Source organism: Vigna radiata, chromosome 2 (assembly GCF_000741045.1).
Source record: "Vigna radiata var. radiata cultivar VC1973A chromosome 2, Vradiata_ver6, whole genome shotgun sequence".
In the NCBI taxonomy this organism is placed as follows: Eukaryota; Viridiplantae; Streptophyta; class Magnoliopsida; order Fabales; family Fabaceae; genus Vigna; species Vigna radiata.
Window position 1 is genome coordinate 2,388,177 of NC_028352.1, and position 26,369 is coordinate 2,414,545.

The 26,369-nt window shown below is 32.0% G+C and overlaps 3 protein-coding genes across 6 annotated transcripts; 1 reads left to right on the top strand and 2 right to left on the bottom strand.

Annotated features, from left to right (window-relative positions):
* Positions 1 to 2,313: 2,313 nt before the first annotated feature.
* Positions 2,314 to 6,416, bottom strand: LOC106756539 (E3 ubiquitin-protein ligase RNF4). 4 transcript variants are annotated; one of them, XM_022777852.1, is made up of 6 exons: positions 6,060 to 6,416; positions 5,401 to 5,674; positions 5,239 to 5,293; positions 4,311 to 4,411; positions 3,705 to 3,928; positions 2,314 to 2,741 (listed from the first exon to the last, which is right to left on the bottom strand). In XM_022777852.1, exons 1-5 carry the CDS (start codon positions 6,071 to 6,073, stop codon positions 3,707 to 3,709), a joined length of 666 nt encoding a protein of 221 aa, XP_022633573.1. In that variant the 5' UTR covers positions 6,074 to 6,416; the 3' UTR covers positions 2,314 to 2,741; positions 3,705 to 3,706. The 4 variants fall into 4 exon arrangements, with proteins under 4 accessions (XP_022633573.1, XP_022633576.1, XP_014494495.1 ...); XM_022777855.1 differs by having other exon boundaries at positions 6,121 to 6,415; XM_014639009.2 differs by having other exon boundaries at positions 6,076 to 6,415.
* A 2,359-nt stretch (positions 6,417 to 8,775) lies between these two features.
* LOC106777580 (transcription initiation factor TFIID subunit 15) lies at positions 8,776 to 14,316 on the bottom strand. The gene is made up of 8 exons (XM_014665220.2): positions 14,188 to 14,316; positions 13,508 to 13,678; positions 12,796 to 13,154; positions 12,496 to 12,684; positions 11,319 to 11,402; positions 10,157 to 10,235; positions 9,951 to 10,077; positions 8,776 to 9,330 (listed from the first exon to the last, which is right to left on the bottom strand). The coding sequence occupies exons 2-8, from the start codon at positions 13,625 to 13,627 to the stop codon at positions 9,116 to 9,118; spliced, it is 1,173 nt and encodes a 390-aa protein (XP_014520706.1). The 5' UTR covers positions 13,628 to 13,678; positions 14,188 to 14,316; the 3' UTR covers positions 8,776 to 9,115.
* Positions 14,317 to 16,374: 2,058 nt separating this feature from the next.
* On the top strand, positions 16,375 to 26,329 carry LOC106756613. Its single transcript, XM_014639107.2, has 12 exons — positions 16,375 to 17,141; positions 18,341 to 18,457; positions 18,596 to 18,788; positions 19,022 to 19,188; positions 19,325 to 19,496; positions 20,402 to 20,466; positions 21,774 to 21,855; positions 22,661 to 22,718; positions 22,891 to 23,015; positions 24,976 to 25,059; positions 25,147 to 25,217; positions 25,893 to 26,329. Exons 1-12 carry the CDS (start codon positions 16,636 to 16,638, stop codon positions 26,008 to 26,010), a joined length of 1,758 nt encoding a protein of 585 aa, XP_014494593.1. The 5' UTR covers positions 16,375 to 16,635; the 3' UTR covers positions 26,011 to 26,329.
* The last annotated feature ends 40 nt before the right edge of the window (positions 26,330 to 26,369 follow it).

Genomic DNA, 26,369 nt, shown 5'->3' on the forward strand with positions numbered 1-26,369 from the left:
AATAATAATAATAATATTGCAATGTTATTGTTGCATTTAGTCACCTTAGTTTATTAAATTATAATGACTTTTATATCAAAGTTCAAGAGACCTTTTTATTTATTTTTTTACTTTCTATTTAATTATAAACTGTATGTCGTTTATATTTAATTACAGTTTAATTATAAACTGTATTTAATTATGTTGCAAGAATATCGTTTAATATATTTATGTTTATTCTTTTTTGTCATTATGTTTAATGTTTTAGAATTAGTTTTAGAACTTTAAGACAATTTTGTAATTGTTTATGTTTATTCTAAAACTAAATGAGTGTTTATAATTGTGTATTCCTCTAAGAACATTAGTATTGTTTAGTTAAAAACATATAAAATTTTAGGATCACATATCATTTACTTAATAAAGTGATTTAATTAATCGAAATCAACAAAATTGTGATTGTTGAAAGTGGCTATGAAGAACATTATTTGTATCTTAACTAAGAGTTAAAAGTAATATTTGTGCTCAGTCATAAATAGTTGTATCCATTAAACACTTGTATTTTTTTCAAAAATATTATATTAAAATAATATTTATAACTTAACTAAAGTGTCAAGTTCAAATAATATTTGTATTTTGTAACTGTACTATAGAACCTAGACGACCACCTATAACACTCCATAAAAGATAGGTCAAACGACTAATAAGGGACACGAAGCGACACAAATACCACTAACCGACAATGCCAAACGACCAGAGTTAAGAGGGGTCAACCACAATCCATAGTCCATGATCAAGTTTTTATGTAAGTAATTAGAATAAACTATGATTAAAGACGATTGAATTATAATTGGACTTGAGTTAAGATTTCATTAATCCCAAACTCATAATAAAAACTATAAATACAGATCAAAGATGTTTGCATTTACTATACATGTTTCAATGAAACTTCATCAGATTAATAAAAAATTAGACATAATATATTAGTGTATTACAAGAACCTGTATAAATATACACTGTAAATCTCTACATTACTTAACTTTTATTTTACTTTACGTGTTATTGATTCGAAACTAACTTAAAAGAAAGAGAATGCTGTGAACATATTTTCTATAAAAATAAAAAATAAAATAATGTATCTATCATTTTTCAAGTTGCAATTAACAAGTTTCATAAAACACATTTCTTAAGAAACAACAATGTTAAAACTTGTCTATTTGTATTTATAAATAAAAATATTAGAACATTGAGCCTTCTCCTTACAAATGTCATTGCTCAATATAGAATTCTAAATAAAAAAAATTGGTTAAATGCATGAAATGGTGCATATATCTTTTTCTATTCTACAATATACTAATAATATGTTATAATTAGACTGTTTATTACAATTAACACTTTATAGACAAAAGTATAATTGATATTTTGATAGGGAGGACTAAAAAAATATTTGACATAGTATAATTTTCATTGATTATGCTCCAAATATCCTTCTCCGGTATGACAAATCTCTTGGGTGATCTCTAATTAAAGTGTAAATTCATTTTAGTTTCTTAGCACGCTTTTTTCAGTTCATTTAATTCACATCGATTAACAACTTAAAACATGATTTTAGTTCATATCTGACTTTTAAGCGATCACACAGTATACTATATTTTTTAATTTATTTCTTTCTCTCATTTGATAATATGTTTTCATAGAATCAATTTTACATATGATGTGATAGTAAGCTCAGTCATAATTAGTGTAAAAATTAAATAAAACTAAATTCTTATTCTAGAAACCTCAGCGATTCTATAATGATTATATTCATCGGGAAATGTTGGAGTGTAGTTGTATTAGACGAATTTTCTCCATGACAAAAGTGGTATGGTAATGTGTTGGAACATTGGAGGTATTTTCAAATGCAATATCTTCTACCCCTTGTTAATTACCACGTGAGATTCCTTATCCAAAGTGCTACTGCAACCAATAATTGATATATGACGATTTTCTAGCTATTTGTCCTTCCCCGGTTCGGCAGTTTTACAAAGAATACGCCTTTTTGATGTTTCTCCAAAATACGAATTTCAAATTCAACCTTAAATGCATGCAAATGCTCTTGCATGACATTTTCGCTAGGGTGATTTTCGGGTTCGTTAGTGGAGAGCTCTTATTTTTCCCACGCTTTACTGAATTGAAGTTCCTCAATTGATCCTTACAAAAACAATGGCCATAATTTTTTAATGCATCTTAAAATATTGATCAAAGCAAATCCATAGAACTTTTTATCAAGTATAAGAAAACAGTAGCATCGATATTTAACCAGCAAACTAATATCATCATCTAAACACGCTGATCTAGTATTGCATAACAGTTCTCAAATAATATTGTTATTCATATTGGCATCCGCTTCTCTAAGCTAATAACAATAAAGCAAAGGATTACTACCCATTCGTGAGGGATTTATATGACATAAATCCCCACTGTTAATAATGACTCTTGATCGGCCTCTCGGCCCTGTAATATCACTAAAAGCAATTGACCGAGAGTTCATGACATGAAAGGATAAGAAAGCCTGAGCAACGAATTATACATATACCAAAAGTCTTAATAATGTTATTAATAATACGATATTTTAATGAGATATATCTACTCAACAATAGACTAAGTATCTCTGATTTGGGGAACGTATTAGAAACAACACAGCCATTCAGTAATGTCCAAAGTACAATGACGTTTCTTACATTCCCCAATATCCATCCCACCTACAAGCTTGTACGGAAAGCCTGTTGCATGTCAAAACAGCAACCATTCATCAGAATGCATAGAAGATAAACAAGAGACTTGATAATTATTTCTAGTCAAACGAAGCTATTGCTTGACCCTGACTAAAGTACATGCATATGCAATAGTAAAACACAATGTAACAAAACATATGATAGCATCTTTACTTGCCATTTATCCCTTTTAAAGTTTACAAGCTTGTCGAAGAAGTTACAAAAAACAACGGGAAAAATAACAGGTTATAAATATGCTAATTTAATCAGATAATTCTATTTAATTTCACTACTTGAATCTCCTATATATCGATTGATGTCTACAGTACCCTTTTTTCCCGTCTAAAGCATCTCATTTTCTGTCCACACATCCTAAGTTTCAGATATAATGGTATTTATCTCCATATACAAATCATGTTTATTTAAAACCAAGCACCGCGTATAATAGCCCTATCCCACTAGATAGATAGTATTATTGATCACACAACACGATCAATTGGACTTGTTTATCGCTCACCATGAAATCGCTTCTAATAATTTCCTCAAAAGTTCTTCTCAGTTTATAAGTGACTCGGGTGGCCTTCTTTTACAGTTATCCTATATCCTGTACTTTTGTGGCTCCATATCCTCTTTTAATCATATTTCTACTACTCCCACCTTGTTATCACCACCTCTAAAGCTTAACACATATTACCATAAAATAAAACGTACTTTGAACTTGATCAGTAGTACATTGGAGTCAGTTGGTCACAAATAAATCCAATGAATTTATCCATTTTAAACACCCAGTTTGTAAACTGGCACGTAAACTTTAATATCACCATCATTTTGTAATATTGAACCATACACTTATTCAAAACCCATAAGAGCAATAACAGTCTTTCCTATGCGTACCACTTATTACGTATCTATATGACAATAAGAAAGCACTTTAACCAACATAAATAATCACAATTGAATTTTTAACCATACCTTCAACTAGTTGATGGGAGAAACACCCTTATAAGCTCTTTCACAGTAATCTTTTTTCTACAGGTAGGGCATTTTCCCTGAGCGCTTATAGCAGCCTTGATGCAATTCTTGCAAAAAATATGACCACACCTTGTCGACATTTCTTCTGCCAAAGGACCCATACATATTGGACAGTTGAAAACAGGCTCAATTCGAGGTTCAGGAAGCACTTTAGCAGTATCACCCTACAAAAGAAATATTCAATTCAGACATTGGATTTCCAGTAAACCTTCAGAATAGTTTATCAAGTTCTTTAGTTGTTTGAGAGAAACAGGCCATTTAACAAAATTAAAGGATGAAGGAAATTAACTTCTGATTGAAATAATAAACAACTCTACAAACACAACATATGTGAAAGCAACCCGTGGTATCCCAAAAACATAAAAAAGCAATAGAATAAATAAAAAATAGAGTTAGAGTAGATACATGCCTAAATATTAATACCATATTATTTTTAACAAGGTGGATATGCAACTTTTACGAATCTAGTAACAGCTATTTTATTCAGATGAACAAAAGATGAAGTACAAACATAAAACAGTGCCATCTCACTAAGGATTTTTTTACCATAGAACTGCTACTGCCTTCTAAATTTATATACTTCTCACAATTAATAATTGTTTGATTTCGCAGTTCTCTTCTGCGCTTGTTGCGTCGAGTCTGATCTTCTGCAACAATCACGAATAACAGACGTGTCAATCACGATTATAATAAGTAATCTAAAGATTAAAAGCTAAGACAAAAACTTCCCAGACAATAGATGTTGGAGTAGGCAGAAAAAACACAAACAATAGACCATAAAAGCATAATGAACAGTATCATTCATGATTACAAGTTCTCTTAATTAAGTTGAAATCCAGAATTTAAATTTAATACTGTTATTTGCTTTAACAACTGCCATGGTCTGCATCTATAAATTAATCAGCGGGATACATTAGCAGGCATAACTCTCAAAGTCCCTACCATCAGATTTTGGGGCAGCCAGAAAGCTCACAGGCAACAAGGCCAAAAAAGCAGAATGCAAAATAAATTCAATGATATCATACAAGATTACAAATTTTTTTTAATGAAATTGAAATCCCGAGTTTAAATTTACTATTGTTTTGCTTTAGCAACTGCTTAACCCTGGTTGTAAAAGTTAACCGGCGGGATACAGTAACACTTGTACAACACCCAATAACGCAATCAGCATAGAAAAGCATTGGGCGAAAGTTCGGTGAGGCACTACCGAAATATATTATATAGAGATTTGGGCTGAAGGGAAAACACACTCCCCCGATTGTAGAAAGCCATATCGTAGCTACTCTCTCCTATAAACAAAATATGTTCATATCTTCCAGTTAAATTCTATAGCCTTCCATTAACTTAGTTTAGGCAAGTGTACTGGCTAAGAGCTTATCTTATATAACAACTATCGTATCCTTCTAAAAACATAATGTTCAACATCAGCACAACCTGGTTAAAAAGTGCATGACAAAGTGGAGAACAACGTTACCTAGTTCAACATCAACTATAGTCCTCCCACGGTTTCTTCTTGATTTGTTTTTAGCCTATGATGGAACACAAATGAGAAAAAAATAATAATCTAATTTGCGACAATGAAATATAATAAATGAAGAAAAATAATAGAAAAAACCATAAATGAGAGGAGATAAACCTCGGCAAAAGCCCCTGGGGTACATTCAACAACATCATCATCAATGTCTTCCACATCAATCATCGTTGGTTGAGAAACCGGTGGCTGCTGTTCAACTGTAACTCCTAGTGGCCCTGACTGTGTTGAAGGTCCCTCGTGCTCACGATTGTCACTAGCCGGCACAAGATTAAGGTCAAGGTCCAAAACTGCCTTTCTCCTCCGGTAGCTTCTGACAGCAGGTCCCTTGCCTGTCCGAGAACTCATTGGTACACTACTCCCGTACCCAAGCAGCAACCTAAAAATCCCAATCCCATAACACACAATTCGTAAAAAATCACTCTTAGACCAAGGTCCAGGGATACAAAATTAGGCCAACTTTTCCGATTAACACAATCATAAAACTGACAAAACAGAAAAAAAAAAAAACCAACAACTCAAACAATTTAAAACATCAAAAAACATAGCCGGCAAAGCTGAATAGAATATCAGAGTTCCATTCTCATCTTTCCATGGTATTTCTCACACGACAAACTTTCCACGCACCTACAAAAGCCAGCCAGAGCTAGATAACATAAAAACCTAAAAAGTTTTTACTTCTTGAAGTGACCGGATCCAATTATATCGTACATATCAATCAATTAGCCAGCGGAATATATACAAAAGCAAATTAATCGACCTACAAGAAAAATCGCATACACAAGAAAAAGGAAAGGAACGGAACCGATGGAGGCGGATATGAACCGTTGAGCAAGAGGAAGTTACGTTGCGGTGGAAACGAATGAGAGAGAAAGTGATCTGAAAAGAGATTGAAAGGGAGAGAGACGCAGCGGTGGCGAATCGACGGGGAGAGAGGGGAGAAGGGGGTTAGGGTTTGGGGAGAATTTGAAGGTAAGGGTTATGACTTAAAAGGGGCACGATGGAAGAAATGAAGGAGGACATGGACACAGTTGTGAACGGAGACACGAACGAGCCACTCGGGTCCAACCCAGCCACGCACGCGCTTCCATTAACCGTGGCCAAACACCACTTAACACGTGCTATTCAATTTTAAAAAAAAAAATTCTAACTTTCCACAAAGCTATTTCTCTTCAAATTGGTGACGGTTTACTCTGAAACAATGATATGCATTGATAATACTGATTATTAATATATATAGTATTTAAATTAAAGTTTCAATAATACGCGTTAATATTGATTAATAATAATTATTATAAGATAAAAAAATAATTAATATTAGGTTGAGTTTTTTTTTTTTTAAATAAAAAATGAAAAGTGTGGTCGAAATTAAATATAGCAAGGTGCAAGTCTCTGCACCTTATATTTTTGTTAGATTTTTCGGAATAACTCTTCTAAAAAATAACTATATAATTGTTTGAAGTAAGATTAAACAAAAAGTTATAGCTATAAAGTAAATATTAAAATTAAAGCAAAATAAAATCAACAAATAACTGATAATTTTTTTTTTTGACTGAGTCAAATTCAATTCAATTAAAAAATAATCAATTTGTTTATTTTAAATTAAATCAGATAATCAGAAATCCATGAAGCAATTTTTGGGTAGCACATATTGATAATGTAGGGAAGAAAAATGTTGTGCGCTAAGGTTTTTTCCCTAAAAATTAAAGAAAAGGCATCAAAATACACTCAAATACTTTTAATATATTTAAAAATATCAAAAGCAATAATCATAAATATATTTTGAATATTCAATAGAGAAACCAAAAACTAAGTAAAAAATTCTAAATTTATGGATTTATGTGTGCATAGTAAATATTCAATACGAAACAATTCCTAATTAATTCACCAAATAAAATTAATACCAAATCTTTCAAAATAACAACTTCTAAACAACATTTATGAAATTTAAAAGGTGTTTTTTTTAATATGAAAAGATGGTTTAATGGGAATTCTTTAATATACATATATTGAGAAACTTTGTAAAAGAAAATATGAATTAACGGTTATCCATCTATATTTTTACTTAGTTTCTTTTATAATAAATAATTTATGCATAATTAAATCATAAATTTAATATAATTCTCTTTATTTTCTTTTAATGAGATCTTTATGTAATGACAAATGATGTTATTTGAAGAAAAAAAATATATACTTCAAACCAATATCATTCTAACGAACCCAAATCTTAAAAATTTATCTTATTTTAATCTCAATATTTTCAACTACTACTCTTAGCAAGCTGTTTTCAATGGATTCAGATCAAAATTCTTTCAAAATAAATCCGTGGTTTATTTTCATGGAAAAATATTTAAGTTGCCGGTAAACCAAATTGCAAAAATCTAATATCCAAATTAAAACATGGCAAGTTTTCAACCCATATTGTCATCTCATCCCTATAAATTTTCTGCATATATTTGTAAACCACGCCAATTATCATGGCTCGTCCTTTTAAATTAAACGTGTTTTAATTATGTTTTATCTACTTTTTTATTTTCTCAAGCATTAGAAAAATATGGTAGACAAATAAAACTGCACTACTAAAATCTATACTGAACTAAAAACCAATTTTTCTAAATTGAATTGTATTCAGTTACTGAATTGTATTCAATTACTGAATGTGAATTGTGCTAGATTATAATATAAACTGAACTACTAACTATATTAATTTTAAACTAATTTGTACTAATTTTAAATTGAATTATACTAATTTTTAAACTAAACAGTATAACAATACATTTTTTTTAATTGAAATTTATTTTAATATTTATTTTATTTTATTCGTATATATCTTACAAATTAATCTTTTAATTATTTGATATTATAATTTTCTATTTTATTTATATTTTTTATTATTATATGTGTATAAAAATTATTTTATTAATAAAAAATATAAAAGTTAACATCATACACTAACACGATAAATATAAATATAAATATATATATATATATATATATATATATATATATATATATATTATATTATATATTATATGTAACTTAAAAAATATAAAAATATAAATTACGTTTTTCGTTCATATACATTATATATTTGTTGCTAAAAGAAATATAAAAATTTGTAATAAAAAAATTTTATCTTAAAAAGTTAATTTTTTTATGTGAATAATTTTTTATTAATATTTTATTATTAAATAACGAAACAATTATAGAAGAACTAGAAAAGAGTAAAAACCGTCCTTACATTTTACATTTAACTGAAACTGAACCATAAAATAATTAACTAAACTTAACTGTAGTACAATACAAATCACTTATTATTACAAATCAGTTACTTTTATCCGAAAAAGTACTTATCAAAGAAAAAGTATTTATCAAAACACTGCTCAAAAGTTACTAATAAAATATTATGACGAGAGCTTTTGGTGAGACTCAGTTAAAACAATCAGTTTTATTGAAGTTGTTTGTAATGGAAAAGGAAAATGAATTATATTACATAAGATTTATGTTCGAGTCTAATCAAGCATTCCCGATAATACTTTCATTCGGTCTTATAGCAAATGAAAATACTTCATTCAAGTTACACAAGAAATTAGGTGATGACAACTAACGGTTCGAGCTTTTGCAAACATTCTCAAACAGCAACTTGTCCTTGTGAAATAGTCAAAAGAAAAATGTCATAAGTTGTACAAAATCTCCATGCCAAGCAAAATGGGCATTAATATCAGACTACAGGAAGTTGTCACCAAATTTAAGGATTTAATTCAAAGCAATTGGAATCGTCCGACAAAGCATGGTAGCCAATACCTGAGTGCTACTATTTTTAATATCTGTGTCTACTACGGTCCCGATCTCGTCCATAATCTCTGTCTCGGTCAACATAGTCCCAGTCTCGGTCTCGATCTCTTCCCCTGTCCCTGTCTCTGTCCCTATTCCAACTGCTTTGCCTCTCTTTGTCACTTCGCTCTCTGCTCCTGCTCTCCCCATCATTACGTTCTCTTCCTCTGTCTCTACTTTCTCTACCATCCTTGTCTATCCCTGTCATTGGTATTATTGTATAACAAGAACTCGGTTACTGCCGGTCCAATCAATTCACTATTTCATATTAACGTCTCAAACGATTATATCAACAAGTACATCCTCACTAATTTGCATATCCACGTCCCAATAAACCAGGAGAGTTTAAAAAACATGGTAATATCAAATGTATAAAATACTACAAAACTAATGACCAGCTCAATGTAATAAACCATGAAACTTGATGCGCACAATGTAATAAACCATGAAACTACTACATAAATAGATGCACCAAGACAACCAATAACCAGTTTGATTTAGTATGCAGGGTCAGAAAGCAAAAAGTCAGACAGTTAACTAGTTGTATGGGTCAAAAAGGACCAATGAAAAAAATATAACGAGAGAAAAGATAAATTATATGCAACTATAATTCTAAGAGAACATGCAACTCTAATTGAAAATGATAATTCCATCAGACCTGTAACTATAATGATTATCCAGAAATGTATCGGTGTTATGGAACATGTGGGGAAAGAGTGGAGGTGGGAGCTTCACTAGCTCACAAACTATCAGTGCAGGTTCAGGTTGCTCTATAATAATATAAATTATGGAGTGCAAGCATTCTAGATATGCAATAATACCTAGTTCTTCAACCTCCCAACCAGCACGTCCTGAACCAGGAAGCCCACGCGCAGCTTCAGCTTGCTGTGTTTTGGCACGGAATTTTTTCTTTAGATTTCCAAATTCATCATACAACTCCCCATCATCCTGACAGTAAAAAACAGATTATAAGACAAACGTGGCGTTTGAGACAGAGGTAGTATATGTTACTCTCAATCAATCTTACTTCAGCTTCCCTCCTACGACGTCTGGTTTCTTCTATTTCTTCTTCATCAAGCTCTTTGTAACCTCCACCTCGTCCTCCTCTGTTAATCAGACAATATAACCTTAGGAGAATATTTGAAGTAACATTTTTAACTAAAATACAAATTATGATTGGTAAAAAGATACACAAAATTGAAGTATCAACTTAAATTCAACATATGAAAAAACAAAGGGGCAAAATTATGAAGGAAATCAACATTTTCAAAATTTAAACAAAAATGGAAAATAGTGGTTAATCCATGCTTAAAGCATGTATACTTCAGTTAATTTTACAACTAAGTCGAACTTTGGTTGCCAAGACATCATAAATTGAAATTCTCCCAGTCTCCCAAAATGAAATACTTCATGATATTTCACATAAAACAACACCATGCAAAACATTTTACAGTGACAGACCTATAAAACACACAGACAAAAATGTATTTGAGGTCTGTCTATATGCTCACATTTCATTGTAAGGTGCTTTTATGCTGTGAAAAGATAGTAAATATCTCCTAATATTTTAATGATGAAAGCCGTGCTACATTTCTATTTAAAAAACAAATTGGTGACTGTGTACTTTGATATAGAGAAAAGTATGATACAATAATTTTCTCCTTGCCCCATGGACACTCGTATACAACTAGGACACAACCATAGGTGTATAATCATGCAGAGGCAGCATCAAATGATTATTCAATTTTCCACATACGTATAAATTGCTAAATGAGATTTGAACAGATAAGAAATAAATAGTATACAGGCATTAGCAACCAACATTTTATATGGCTATACTAGACTTCTAAAAATTAATTTCTTAAATCTGACTGGATTAAAAGTGCAATGCCACAAAATGACATGGGCAATGCTCAAATGATGTATATCATAAATTGCCTTCAATATAACAACCACACTATGACGTCGCATGCATGTTTGGTTTACCTTTTTTCTGGAAAAATAATTGTTTATTTTTCAAAAGTTCTAGCATAAAACTGGCAAAAAAATGATGATTTCTCTCGAATAAGCTGAATCAATCATGCAAACAAGTATCTCTATCTATCACAACGGAAAACAAAAAAAAAAAAAAGCATTTTCTCCATAAGCCACTATTTACTTTATTAGAAATAGAAGGCATAAAAAAATACCTTACACCACCCTCATTATGCCCAGGCTTATTTGTATTGCAAATATTACATTTAGTCCGCTTCGCCCAGTTGATATTGCCACACCTAAGAAAAAAGAGCATGACAAAGGCAATTCATTACACTAATTTTATTTTAAAAAACACACAAAAGTGTACACAAGTGACGAGCAAGTTGAAAGTCGGGTATAAATACCTCAAACAGGTGTTAAGTAAAATATGACTCACAATAAATAAAGAAACTCAGTGACACAACAATTAGTAGTGACGGAACAGAAAATAATTCCATAAACCATAGCCAACTAGTAATGAACACAAAAATCACAGAAGTATGTAATGTTGCCACACATTACTGTAAGAACTGGAATTAAAATTTATGAAAACACAAAGCCAATCACCACAAGGACCGAGGAAGGAGAGATTCAAGAGCTGGGTTGTAACCTAAACCCAAGAAAGGGTTACAAAATAGTCAAGGAAGTTACCAGTGATTATTTTCAAATAAAACCCCATGCCAAAGTTCTAATCTATCGTTTTAGTATCAACAGTCTCTTGAAAACCAAATTGTCCATAGCAATAGTATAATGCTCTGATCTCTTGTGACTCTAGGTTGGAAATGCCACCAAAGTAATACTCGATCAAATGATGGTTGCTGGACTTCTATAAAATTGACAGACAACTTGAATAGCAGCAGACAGGATGATATATTTGGCTGGAATGTGCTAGAATAAGTTAAGACAGAAACTAACACACTCAGGAATAAGATCATAAATGTGGGTATAGCTAGTTTATGGCAAATGTTTAATAAATCTCTTGAAGCCAACCAAGTGCAAAAGAAGCATTTTTTTATTAACTGCGTCAATTAAACAGGAACTGGAAACTTCTGTTTGGGCCCTCATAACGGATGCGTATAGGTTAGGTTTGCGTACCCCATGCATATAAACAGACATCTTACCATAAAAAATCAATTTGAAGATGTTTTAAATTGTTTGCTAACAGTTCTTCAAAAATAACATAACAAAAAAGTAATCCAATTGATGTAGCTAAGCAGCAAATTTTGTAAATTTATAAGAAAAGTGTATGTTTTACCACTAAAATAATGAAATTCAAATCTAAACAAAATATTTAAAAGGAAATCAGATACAAAGGAAAAAGCACACAAGGTCAATGCAACACAGTCATACATTGGACAGGGCCAATCATTGGGACCAAATAGTCCTCCACCAACTGGCCGGCCAACACCTCCTGGTTCTTGTCCAGCAGCACGTCCTTTGCCACGGCCACCAGCCCCTGAAATTCCAGCAGCACCAGCAGGACGGGCAGTTCCACAGCGGTTACAGGCACCACGGAAAGCAAAGTTCACATTGGAGCAACTGCTATGACAAGAAAGAAATGTTATTCTATCTGCACTAAATAATCCAAAATGACTGAATAAGTGAGTACAAGAGCAAGAAAGAGCTGCTCACCAATTTCATATCACAGACCTTGTATTCGGACACAACCAATCGCCATCTTGTTGCCATGCTTTGCCTGAAGGATCATTTTGTCCTCTACCTCTTCCACTACCACCATTAACATCCTTGGTAGTTTCCTCTAATCCAACAACAGTACCAGCAACTACTGGTTCTACTCCTGCTGAATTATAAGTTTGGTCATCCTTGTTTTTTGACTCTGCTATAAAAACGCCAATTATATTGCCATGAAAATCTTTGTTGTTAAACCATTCAACAGCCGCTATAGCAGCATGTGGATCTTCATACGTCACAGTAGCATCTCCCTTTGGTTCATTAGTCTCTTTGTCTCGATATAACCATATTTTTGGTCTCCCGGTACGTTTATCTTTCTGCATAGCATGAATTATAAATGAAATAGGACTAAAAGTTTCAAAATATAATGCAACACGGAAAAAAAGGAGAAGAAAAGGAACGAGACAGAAGTGGAAAAAAGGGAAAATAAATCATGAAACTGAAAATTTTAAACTATTCTCGTGTAAACCTCATTTTGCAAGGATAAAAACCAAAATTCGAATTCAAATGAGCACTTCCTACATAAACATATAAGATTCCATCCTAGCCAAGGTAAAAATATTTATGTTCCTTGTAATATTTCTCATCTATCTTTAAGTAAGGAAGCAGTTTTAAAAACATGATAACATTAATTTGAATGATTGGCGTGCTTGATGCAGAGACGCCATACCTTCACTAGTCCAATGGTGCCAAAATATTCAGCCAACATATTTTCGTCAGTCCCGTAGGGCAAGTTGCATACATAGACAGACCCATTTGAAAGAGCTTGTTTTCCAGGATGGGTTGCCATGGGGCCTTAATCTCATGAAACAGAAGCAACCAGAACCGAACCACCAGAACTCTGAAAAAGGAGCAAGCCAGTTAGTTTTCCTTACGCACACATAAGAATAAAGGCGGTTTTCCGACCAGTAATTGACTATCACAACCCTGACCTAACCAAGGTTATTCGAGAAATTTAACAATAAAGTAAAAAAAAAAATAAGAGATACATAAATTAGTAACAGACATCGGATTTAAGGGATGAAATTAAGCAATGTGATGAAAAACTTCAAACAAGTTTTTTTTAAAAAAAAAAAAAACAGCGTGGTAATCGAAGGGGGGCAATCACAGGATAAAAGGCATGATAAGAGATTATTGAGTTGAAACGCATGCTTAGGGAAGTTTCGTCAGGTTGAAAATTCGTAAAGTGCGCAAACTCGTCACATGATAACAATTGAAAAACAAAAACAATCGATAGAAAAAGGGGAACGTGGAAGAAAAATGAGAATTGAAAGGCTTTGGTGGAAGAAAATGAAATTATGGGCAAATGAACGAATAGAGAACAAGGCTAGAGAAGTGAAATGGTCGTACCCGGAATCGGAGGAAAGAAACAGCACTGTGTTGTGTTGTTGGTTAGATCTGCGATTTATCGCTTCTCCTCAATCCTTCAACACTCTCACTGTTTCTCTTCTTTACCTCCAATGCTAATCCTTAATATCTTTTTTTACTCTCTCCAAATTCTTTGTTTTTATTTTATTTAGGTTACTTTTCGTATTTCGTATAATAAAAAAAATTGGTGTTAAATTTAGGGTAAAGTAATATTTATCTATTTTTTTAAGTTAAAAATAAAATAGAAGAAAAATACACTTGCTTTCGTCTACGATTCTTAATAAATTATCCTTCATTATACTCAAAAGAGCTATTTATCATTATTTATAAATAATAATTATACTTTTTGTTAATTTTAAAAAAATATTTATATTTTCGTATTTTATTTAGTGATTGTAAAAATATAGAATATAGTGTCTTAAAATTGGAAGTAATTTTAAAATAGTAAAATTTGTTTATTTTAATATTAAAATAATTTATATAAATAGAAAATTTTATACACAAATTTTATTATTTTAAAGCGCGTTATTTTTTTATATTTAACTTTTAGAGTTTTTTTTACTTATTTTTTATGTTTTTTTTAATTTGAGATCAATCACTTTGGATTGGTTAGTTTTGTTAATCAAGTAAATAGTTTTTGTTTGTTTTTGTCTTCTATGGGGATTTTTTTTTTTCTCATACCCTTTGTATAATCAATGTGATCATTTATTGATTATTACAGTAGGTTTCAATTATTTTTGCGATATCCATGTGTATAAGTATAGTACATGGAAGAGTGGTTAAGGATAGTTTTCAGAGGTAACAATAACTAATTATACTTGTTTTAAATTAATCTATTTGTTTAACTATAAATATTTGTGTTGAATTGTGATTTAATATGATGAATTTTGATTTATCATCATTTGAATACGTGTTATTTATATGTTGAAAACATGAGTTTTATTATTTATTTGTGAACTGTAATGTTTTAATGAGATTCTTTCAATGAGTACTATGGCTCAACTTGAATTAAAATCATGGAATTTTAAGTATTTGAGAGGTTTCTGAATGTATATTAATTTATGCATTCAGAATATTCATTTACCTTATGCAAATATCTGGTCAGACAATATCTCCTTTCGCGCTTCCATGATAACTAGTGGCAACACTTCATGTTGTTTTTCTAATATGAAACCCTAATTTTGGTTAGAAAGAGACCTTCGTTAGAAAAAAATAATCAAACAATTTGTTTTTTTATAAATAAAATTGAATCACACACCAATTAACAACAATGTTGTAATTTTTGCAAAATAATGCTTCAGATAAACAAAAAAGTAAATAATTAATTGAAATTCTCACCCTAAATATAAACTTGGAATGATGAAACCTTTTTAAAATAAATAAAAATAAAAAACGAATTTGAGACTAAAATAAAGAGGAATGAAGGCTTAAGAAATTACCAAGTTGAAGAAAGAACATACAAGTACCACTTATTTTCTTTCCCTCTTAATTGTTAAGAAATGAAAAAATGTATATGATTAGAAACGAATATTACAATAAAAGTAGATATAATTAATTTTACAATTTATTTTTAAATAGTTTATTTATTTTATAAATAGTTTTATAATAAAAAAATATTAAAATTTTAAAACAAGTCAAATTAAAACAATAGATTAAATTTAAAAAAAGATATCACTAAAATTAATAAGATAATTATTTAAATTAAAAAAATATTTAAAAGATAAAGTTGAGAAATAATGCGATAGAAAAAAAGAATCCCTTTACATGTATATTATATATATATATATATATATATATATATATATATATATATATATATAATTAAAAACATTGGCAAAAACATGTCATGTAAATTATAAATGGAAATTTTATAAAATAATCTAATTTGTGTTTGATAATGCGATTTTTTTTAAGAACTTTGTTTGTCTCAACAAACCACTTATATTATCAGTGTTTCAAAATAATTTATTTAAATAACACTGTTTTTTTTTTTTATAAATAATAATAGTAAAATATTTCATTTTACAAACTTTGTTTATTTGAAAAATTTCTGGATTTAATGATACACCCATTTAAACCAAAATTTTAATTTTCAGTTACTTTTTCTCAGCCAGTTCTTCTACAGTCTGAATCCCTACTTTAAAAGGAGAGATGACGTAAATCTCATTTAGGGATAATTTTCCCTAATTTAATTTAATATTTTATTTAGAAAGTGAGTTAGATCTTCTCTCTCCGGCGTGAGCTAAAAAAAACCCTGGTAGAAGAAGAGAGAGGAGTTCCGCAACTTCCACAGGTAAAGGCAAAAACACAAAGCAAAACATGAACGTGTGAGTGGGGCGCCATCAAAATGGATCACAGAGCCCAACGAACTCAGAAACCCTAACTGAGTCATCCATCAGTCATATACCCGAAGACGGTTCGGAATGATTGATGGTAGTGATCATGCAACAGCAGCAGCAACAACAGCAGCAGCAGAATCCTTCTGCACTGGTGCCACACCTAAAAAATCCCCAATCCTCCACCTCCACCGTCGCCGCCGCCACCACAACCCCCGCCGCCACTTCCATTAGGTCGCCTACCTCGCAGTCGCCGCTCTCCGTCGTCGCTCCCCTCCGCCAACCCCCGCTTACCTCGCATCCCGTGCCAGTTACGGCGGTGGAGTCTGCTTTGACGGCGGTACCGACGTGTCCGCTGGTGAGAGTCCGCCTCTCGGACATTGCCCCCTATGACGGGGCACCGGCGGGGTCTTATCTGAGAGCAATGGAGGCGCTGTGTGGGTCTCTGCTGCGGCACAATGCAGCGTTGATCGAATTGGGGAGCGAGGACACTGCTCTGATGCGATGCGGCTTGGAAGGTGCACGGTTGTTTTTCAGAAGCAGGGCCCAACTTGGTGTTGGAAAGGGTAGCCGTGGGGTTTACATGTACAGAGCAGGAAGGTAGAAATAAATTTCTCCCTTGGCAATTGCAGTAGACGGACCTAAAAGAGATAAAATGAGTTGAGGTTCCTCAAATAAGCTAAAATGAACTTATCTACTCTGTCTTTGTTTGGGTGAACTCTAGAAGTACTTGTAGGGGAAGATTATGTAAGCACTTGAATAAACTATATGTAAGAACTTCTTTGTAAGATTTACTTATACATAAGTTATCTTGAAGAAGTTCTCTTACATTAGTTTTTTCTTAAAGATGATTTTGACTTACGTACAAGTTAATTTTAACTTATGCACTAGTTAATTTCAACTTTAGAAGTAATATTTAGTTTTTTTCCATCTCCTAAAGTACTTGTGGGGAACCTTATTTAAATAGATCCTCTAGCTTTTGTTTAATTTAGATTTGTTGAGAAAGTTTCTGCTAAAGTTAGGTGCCTTCTAGAGAAGTTGATTTTGACATATCAGGGAAGCTTAATTTTATAAGTGCTTACAAGCTTAAATTAATTTTTAATCTCTTCATGAATTTAGTGCTCAAATGTCTCTTGCATAGTTTTTTTTTATTTTTTTTTTATTTTTTATTCAGTGATTGTGCATGGAGAAGTTTATTCAGACAGGGTACTAGTAGATATTGCTTGATTGGTCTGGAGCTTTGGTGTTTTGACGTAAAATTATTGTTTTGAGATGAATTTGGTTTAATCCTTTTTTGTTACTTATACATAAGTTAACTCGAAGAAGTTCTCTTACATTAGTTTTTTCTTAAAGATGATTTTGACTTATGTACAAGTTAATTTTAACTTATGCACAAGTTAATTTCAACTTAAGAAGTAATATTTAGTTTTTTACCATCTCCTAAAAGTACTTGTGGGGAACCTTATTTAATAGATCCTTTAGCTTTTGATTAATTTAGATTTGATGGGAAAGTTAGGTGCTTCTAGAGAAGTTGATTTTGACATGCCAGGTAAGCTTAATTTTATAAGTGCTTACAAGCTTAAATTGATTTTTAATCTCAATTCATGAATTTGGTGCTCAAATGTCTCTTGCATAGTTATTTTTTTTATTCAGTGATTGTGCGTGGAGAAGTTTATTCAGACAGGGTACTAGTAGTTATTGCTTGATTGGTCTGGAGCTTTAGTATTTTGATGGAAAATTATTGTTATGAGATGAATTTGGCTTAATCCTTTTTCGTTACCTTTATTTTATGGTTTCAGGGCTTTGGAGGATTGGGATTATTCTCCCCCCTGCATGGCTGATATTTATCGATGCATGGGAAAGGTGTCTCGATCTGGCTTGAGTGCCATTGCAAGATATTTACGTCTTAGAAGCGAGTAAGGAACATATATTGTGATGGATTGCCTTCATTTTTTGGTTTAACTGTTTTGTTGTTGTGTATTGGCTTATTGTTCATTTCTTTCCAGTTTTTTTATCATGTGTGTTTGCTCACAAGACAGATTTGCTTTGTGCAGCGTTTTTAACCATTTGCTTGATGATTCTCCATTGCCTGCTAATGAGGTGTCATCTTCAGTTCTTGTTGCAACATACTCAAATTCTTCTTTGCAAAATGGAAGAGGTGCCATTGGAGGTGGTAAGCCTACCATGAATGGTGAAGTTGAAAAGGGATTGTTGACGTTGATTTCTTCTGACACTCCTGGTCTTCAGGTGTCTTTTAAATTGTTTTGTATAGATGAACAAGTAGAGAGTGCAAGTGTCTTAGTTCGCTAAAGAAAAAACAATTAGCTTTAGGTACCACAAAATTTACTCTCTCGTGCCATTGTCCAATATTTATTTTCTAACCTTTGGGCAATTTTGTTTGGTGACAAGTTAAAGATTGGTGGGTTTATGAGTTGATTTATCTTCCCAGTTTTATAAACAATCTCTGTTTTCTTCTCTAGATATGTGACCCCAGTGGGCGTTGGTATCTGGCAGACAGTGGTTCTGGGCCTGGAGATCTTTTACTGATAACAGGCAAGGCACTTAGTTATGCTACTGCTGGGCTACGTCCTGCAGCATCATATAGAGCTTCTCCTGATTATTTTCTGAGTCCTAATGGTGGAGGAAGGTGCCAAATATAACTATACATATAACTATATATATATATATATATATATATATATATATATATTAAAATGTTTTGTATTTGTGGTTGATAAGATTTCCAAGGAACTTATTCAGGTACTTTCTTACGCTCTGTGTAGGACTTCTCTTGCATATAGACTCATGCCACAGGGCAATGCTATATTAGATTGTTCCCCAATAGCAGCAGCTGGCCATATTATTCCCCAAAGTTATGTTCGAATTTCTGTAAGCCAATTTATGGATGACCTTGCTGCTGAAGAATTGACAGGCAGCAGATGTGATAATGCCGATGTAAGTATCTCTCCTACTATTTTATTTAATATGCATAATGGAAGTCCTCCCACACGGGTCATGATCTGATAAACAAAAGAAGATTCTAACCATAACATATGGAAGTGTAAAGTGGTACCTTTCAACATACCGAATTCTTTTTTACCCAAACAAATACTTCAGATATTTGTAAAACTATAAACTGATTAAAAATCTTTTCATTCATATTCTTGCCAAGTGTAACTTTCCAGCTGCAAAAACCACCGGAGTTCCTCTCTATCCAGACCCACCGAGATTCTTTTCTAATATGAAATATCTTAACAGAAAGCTGAATACAGTTTACAGCAAATTAATCTAAAACAATGTCTACACTTCATTTTCTTTTGTAATATTGTTTTTGCTTGGATTTTACTATAATGTGCCTAATAAAATTTTTCAGTTCAATTTCAATTTTCTACACAAGTTGGAATATTAAGATCATTGGATTACGCTGTTGCTACTTCCGTGTTTGTTTGCCAGTGTTCTTCTGTGAAACCAAAACTGAAAATTAAGCTCTTGCAATGGGATGCTATACCCACACACACACACACACACTAGTCCTTTGTGTAAGCTGTCCTGTGTCCTATGCCTAGTTGCTGACTGCATTGATCTTTTAAACTAATTTGAGTATAGTTCTCGCGTTTCACTTATTTGTAAATGAAGTTTACATGTCTAGTATTTTTGTCTGTAAGCTTGTTGGCATTGGAAGATCTGGTTAACCATTGAGGCCAGCTAATCAGAAAATTGTAATGGTCTTGTTCTTGTGTCCCTGTCATTTATAAGAGCTCTTGCATAAGTAATGGTTCTTCTCGTAAAACTTCTAGAACTATTTCCTTTTTTTTTTTTTTTTTTATGTATGTGGACACTTATAATCCTTCTATTTTCAGGTTGCTGCTCAAAACAGTATGAACAAGGAGCCATCATTAAGAAGTGTTCTATCAGATCCTTTATCGTAAGTGTAGTTTACCACATTAATTTCAACTCCCCAACTGAGAGGCAGGATATTAATGCATGTTGCTATATGATTTGTTATTAACGCTGTTGTTGCATGAGATGAGAGAGAAAAGTTTGAGATTCAGATTGGAGGGAAAGTCAAAGGAAAGAAGAGTTAGAATTTTTTTGTCTGTTGAAGTCAGCTATTTTTCTCTTTTTCCTTTCACTTTCTCTCAAACTAAACAAGGAGAAAACATCGTTATCCATGTTTTCTTTCTCTTTTTCGTTCCTCCCACTTTTATTGCTTGCAAACATATATTGTCTCAGTTCTTTCTAAATTTCTTGAAAAACTAAAATAAAAGTTGCTATAACATGAAATTTTATTAAAACTTAAAAGTTTTAATAAACTGTTTGAGCACTATGCTAGAGCATAAAAGCATTATGCTAAGTTTTGTAATGGTCGTGTGTAGTGTAATTGCAGAAATACATGAAAGTGACACCATGCTGTTTGAGCATTGTATGCCCAAAGCTTTGGATTGACTACTTTTTTTGTTTCTTTTTTATTTTGAAATCTTACATTCTGAAATTTGATGTAGTGCACATTTCTTCCGTTTATTGTGATCTGTGTGCAATTTTTTAATAAGACATGCTATAAATTTAAGGATATGAAAATAAACTATTATCTTTGCTCTGTCCATATTCTTACTTTCTCCATTAGAAAATTCGTGCTATGCCTGAGGTTCTGTAATTCATTACTGTGTCCTTTTTCTGTTGCTACTGGCTATGCTACTGTTGCTGAACATACGATTCTGTGAGGACTGTGTTATATTTTGTATGTATGTTTTAAGACTCTGCTGATTGTACCAAATGATTGTTTGTGACATTTCCTACGGAGGCAGAGTTAAATCGTCATATACATGATAGTATCAATGGCATCAATCAAAATTTCACGATGTAATATGGAGAAGAGAAATTAGTCTTTGATATTTGACTTTTCTATGTTGCATCATGAAGCTATAGATAAAACTGGATTAAGAAAAACTGAAGAGTTGGAATTTGAAAATTTGGGTTGGTTTTTAAGTCACCTGACTTGTTTGTTACAGCAATTTTAGTTGTGGATCTTTTAATATCTATCTAATGCAACATTTGTGTTTTTTTGTTAGCATTTTCTGGCATATGTTAAGCTTTTATTCTCTTAACTTGCATTTTAGGCTATTGCCTCATTTTGTGTCCTTTTCATTTATTATGATTATGTTTAAGGATGTACCAAGATCTAATCTAACTCTGATATCTATTTTCCTTTCCTCTTCCAATTTTGTTTTCCAGTGGCACATTCCTTGAAGATGCCATGTTTGTCTCATGTGGACATTCTTTTGGTGGTCTCATGCTGAGGAGAGTTATTGAAACAGTAAGCAGGACTCTTTCCTATCTCTGTCTTCTAAAACACATATAGGTTATATCTCTGTATTAAGAAATACGGTCCATTGCCGATGAAAGCTACATTTATGCATTTGAACCATCTGTGGACATAGTAGGACTTACTTGCAAGCAGTCATAGCAACATGAACATGACGTGATACTGCCATAATCACACAATTGCACATGTTTTTATTGATACTTGCTTGAGTGCAAAGATTAAATCTATGATGCTCTGTATATAATAATTTGTAGATGTAAAGGTTGGTGTAAAATTGGAATTGATGGGTCAGGTGCTTACAATATTGTGAATAATAATCGTGAATTCAGTGTACTGAAGAGAATCAGTAGTTAATACTTAGATTTGAAGTAACTGAAACCTTGTGAGTTGTGGAAATTATGGAGCTGATATAAGATTGTAGAATCTTGGACAAATCTATTGGTATAGTCACAATTGCATACAGATACATCCAGCAAATATCAAAGTTACCAGAACATCCCAAGTTAATAAGCTTAAATATTACATTGGTCTCCTAAATGTTAACATTTAATTTTTATAACAAAATGTTAACTACTTTAAGCTAAATAACACCGTCAATTTTGCAATCAAATTCTACCAGATTATGCTGTGTATTTAAACTTGTTTTCTCGGTATTTGTACCTCCATACATTTTGTATTCTGATTTTGGTTGTACTAGCATCTACTTGTTTTTATTACTTTTCATTCTCATTATGTAATTAAACTTTTAGATGGGGAGAGACAAGAATCATACTTACAGTTATTGTTTCTGTCACAGTCCAGATGTACTCTCTGCAATACAGAAATTGAAACTGGTTCTTTGATCCCCAATCTTGGTATTTTTCATTTTCTTTTGTAGTTTATATCTTATCCATCTGCACTATATACACTAATACACAGCTTATATATAGCCTTATTTCTGGTTTTGCTATATCTTTTTTGTGCTTTTTGCTCACTGTTATATATTTGTTTAGTTTTTGTGACAAAGTAATTTGAATTCCTTTTCAGCTCTTAGAGCTGCAGCTGCTGCTGTCAAGCATGAGGATGAACGGAGGTTATTTCGTAATGCTGCTCTTCGAAAGCGGCGGAAAGAAATGGGTGACCAAATGGATTCAATGAGAAGAGTGAATAGGGTATACAACTTAAGTGTCATTTGATTATTTTCCCTTTTCATCCAAAATATTAGCAAATGTTCAAAGAAAAAATAGTGGTAGAAGAAAACATTCTTATATCTTAGAATAAAAAGTAGTGTCATAAGAAAACATTCTTATGTCCTAGAAGCTATATATTAAATGTGAGACAGCTTACAAATATACAGCGACCATTTTTACTTAACAGTGATTAGCAGACGTCTTAAGTTGACTGTGTGTGGTATGATTTACCTAGAATGATGAAGTGTTTTTTCAGCTTCTTTTGTTAGTGGCGCTATGTTTTATATACTACTTCAACAATGTCTAAGAGAAAGCATGAGGTTGATTGGAATGCGATTGTTCTAGAAATGTATTTTGTAAAAATGTTATTCAGCTTTTGTTAGTTACATTTCTTAAAATGATATCTAGAACGTCTTGTTTTATTCAAAAATTACAGATTTGAGATTCAAATTTTACAGTGCTTTTATTCACTAAGGTTATCGAAGGTTTGATTTGATATCGAAGGTTAGATAATGCCATCTTTGTGCAGATATTTCTTGTTTTCATATCTTATGTTCTTTATTAGTGGCAATTTCTTTTTGAATTCCCTGCAGTCAGAGAGAATGGAAAAAGTGTCTCACTGTTTGTTTTTCTTATATTTAAAAGATAATAAAATGTAAGATAAAACAAAATCTGGGCCACTGGATTATGAATTAGGAGCTTGCAGTCATATAGCCAACCTGTGGTTTTGAATATAGGAGCTTGTAGAGAAATTGGTTGAAGGAGTGAAATAATACTTGAGATTGAAAGTGTAAAGTAATTCTGGAGGGCTTGAAAGGTTCCTTTCACTCTCATTCTATATATAAGAAAATTCTGATACAGAAGTACATGATAAATAGGATAATCCTAGTTGCAGACCTAAGTATTACTATATATATATATATATATATATATATATATATATATATATATATATACTAGACATAATATAATAATAATAAATAAGATAAATATTCTAACAATAACTAAATTACCAGTTTGGACAATTGGAAAAGGATATTGGAGAATCGTGAGGGGGGATTATAAGAGGAAAAATGCAGGGGTGTGACTAGAACTTGAGAAAATAATCATATAAGGATTTTAGTGGGAAGCATAGGCTTTTGGCACATAGGAGTGGTTGTGTATCTGGTTTGATATCCTATTTTCTGTGTTTGTCTTTTCTGATTTTGTTCTAGAGAATATCTCTAATATATGGAGCTGAATTGCATTTTTCTTAGTGATACGTTGAATATTAAGTTCTATCATATTACAGTTGGGGTTATATTTTTATCGGCATCAGAATAGGAACTTAATAGTGAACTTGAGATAACTAATTTAACCAAGAGAAGCCCTTTTTTCTCAGAAAATTTAGGACAATTATGACCCAGAAGCTTGGAATTGTGAGAGATTATATATCGGATTTGCAAGTGGTTTTGTTTGTTTTTTTGGCCCCTTTATTTTGCAATTCGTTCATCTGATGTTGGTTATTAGGGTAATCTGAGAATTCAGGGCAGGTAGTGAACAAGCTTTATAAGGGTATAGCTTATAAGCACATTAACAATTTCAGCCCTTTAATCTGTATCTTGGTCTGTACCTTAAGTGACCCTATAATTTTCTTCAACTTGCTCCTATTCTGGGGTTCACTATGGCATGAGTGTAGGTGGTCTTAAACTAAAACCTTTATTTGATATTTAGTTTAATGCTTACCACATTTCTATCTTCTTGGCATTAAGTTATTGCTAATGTAATACTTCTAGATTTATAATATAACTTATAAATTGACTGACTCAAACCCATCAAACAAATTAATGAAGAGATTGACCAATTAGCGGTAGTAGCAAACAAGTAGTGTTGTGTAGAAGCAATAATTAAATATGGTTTCTGATCAGGAGAACAATTGTTTATTGACTCTCAAATGTTTCAGGAAAATGGAGATTATAGTGCTCCTGATGGACTTCAGCGGGGGGTGCAATATCCATTTTCGGTAAACGAGAAAGTTATCATTAAGGTAAAAGTTTTCAGTGTTATAATTTCAATTTTTTGGCAATTAATATATTCAAGGGTCAGTAGAATAATGAACAATCAATTTCTACAGGGTAACAGAAGAACACCAGAAAAATTTGTTGGGAAAGAAGCTGTGATTACATCTCAGTGTCTCAATGGCTGGTGAGTTATCAAGAATGAACTTGTTAAAGTGTTTGTAGGTTCATATAATTTGTGATATGAGCTACCCTTAATGTTGAAATGTTTAAATAAAAGATTTACTTGCAAACTACATAATCAGTAGGCTTCTTTTTATGCCTCGGTGAATTTTCCTATTTAGGTGTCTAAGGGTATAGAGGTTTTTGCTTGGTTTCATTGTATCTCATGCCGTCTTCGTCACCAACCAAAATCACCCTCGCAGGTTCCTCGGTTTATGGATAATATACTTACCGCTGACATCTTAGATTGACTTGTAAAGTTTTTGTATACCCGTATGAAAGCAAACAGTCTCAATCAAGTAAATCAACTCTTTATTTTCCAACTTTTCTTGAAGTTTTTATTCTGTTCCTATATGCCATTTTAAATAACCAAATCTGAGCTGCCTTGCTATCCCATCTAGTATCGTAGCATGACATCTATACGTTTGAGACAATTATAATGTTCTATTTCTGATCGTGTAGAATATTATTTGGGTTCTGTGTGGGGAAATTTTGCCATTTATAATGTTTTTTTACACTTTTCATACTTAATTTCTATCATGTATCTTATTATACTTCCTGTACATTTTTTGCAATATTAATTTGAGCAGGAAAAGAGTGGAAAAGTAAAATTCTCATTTAATGTTGAACTTTGATGCAGGTATTTGCTCAAGATTATTGAAACTGGAGAGAATGTCCGCCTGCAGTACCGTTCTCTTAGGAAGCTCTTAACAGCGGACCAGTGTCTCCCACAACCAATTCAAAATAGCAGCTCTTAAAATGGATTTATTATAGGTTTTCTTCTTTCTTTTTTCCTCCACCAGAAAAAAAAGGAAACTTTTGTAGTGTTTGAAGCAAAGAATGACTTGTCTGGTCTTGATCTTTAATTGTAAAGAGTTAATTTGACTGGTCCGGCTCCTTACAGCGCGTGATAGAGGTTTATGTAACTTTTGATGTATCAACGAGGTTATTTGTGTAGAGATGGTAATGCTAGGTCGGCTTATAAGTATTGTAAAGAAAGCAGGCAAAGATAAATTAGACAGCATGTAAATTGTAGCTTTTACTGAAATGGATCATAAGTTTAATTTTTTGTTGCCATATTCAGTTTTTGTAGAATGAGTTGTTTCTGTCTTCTGTG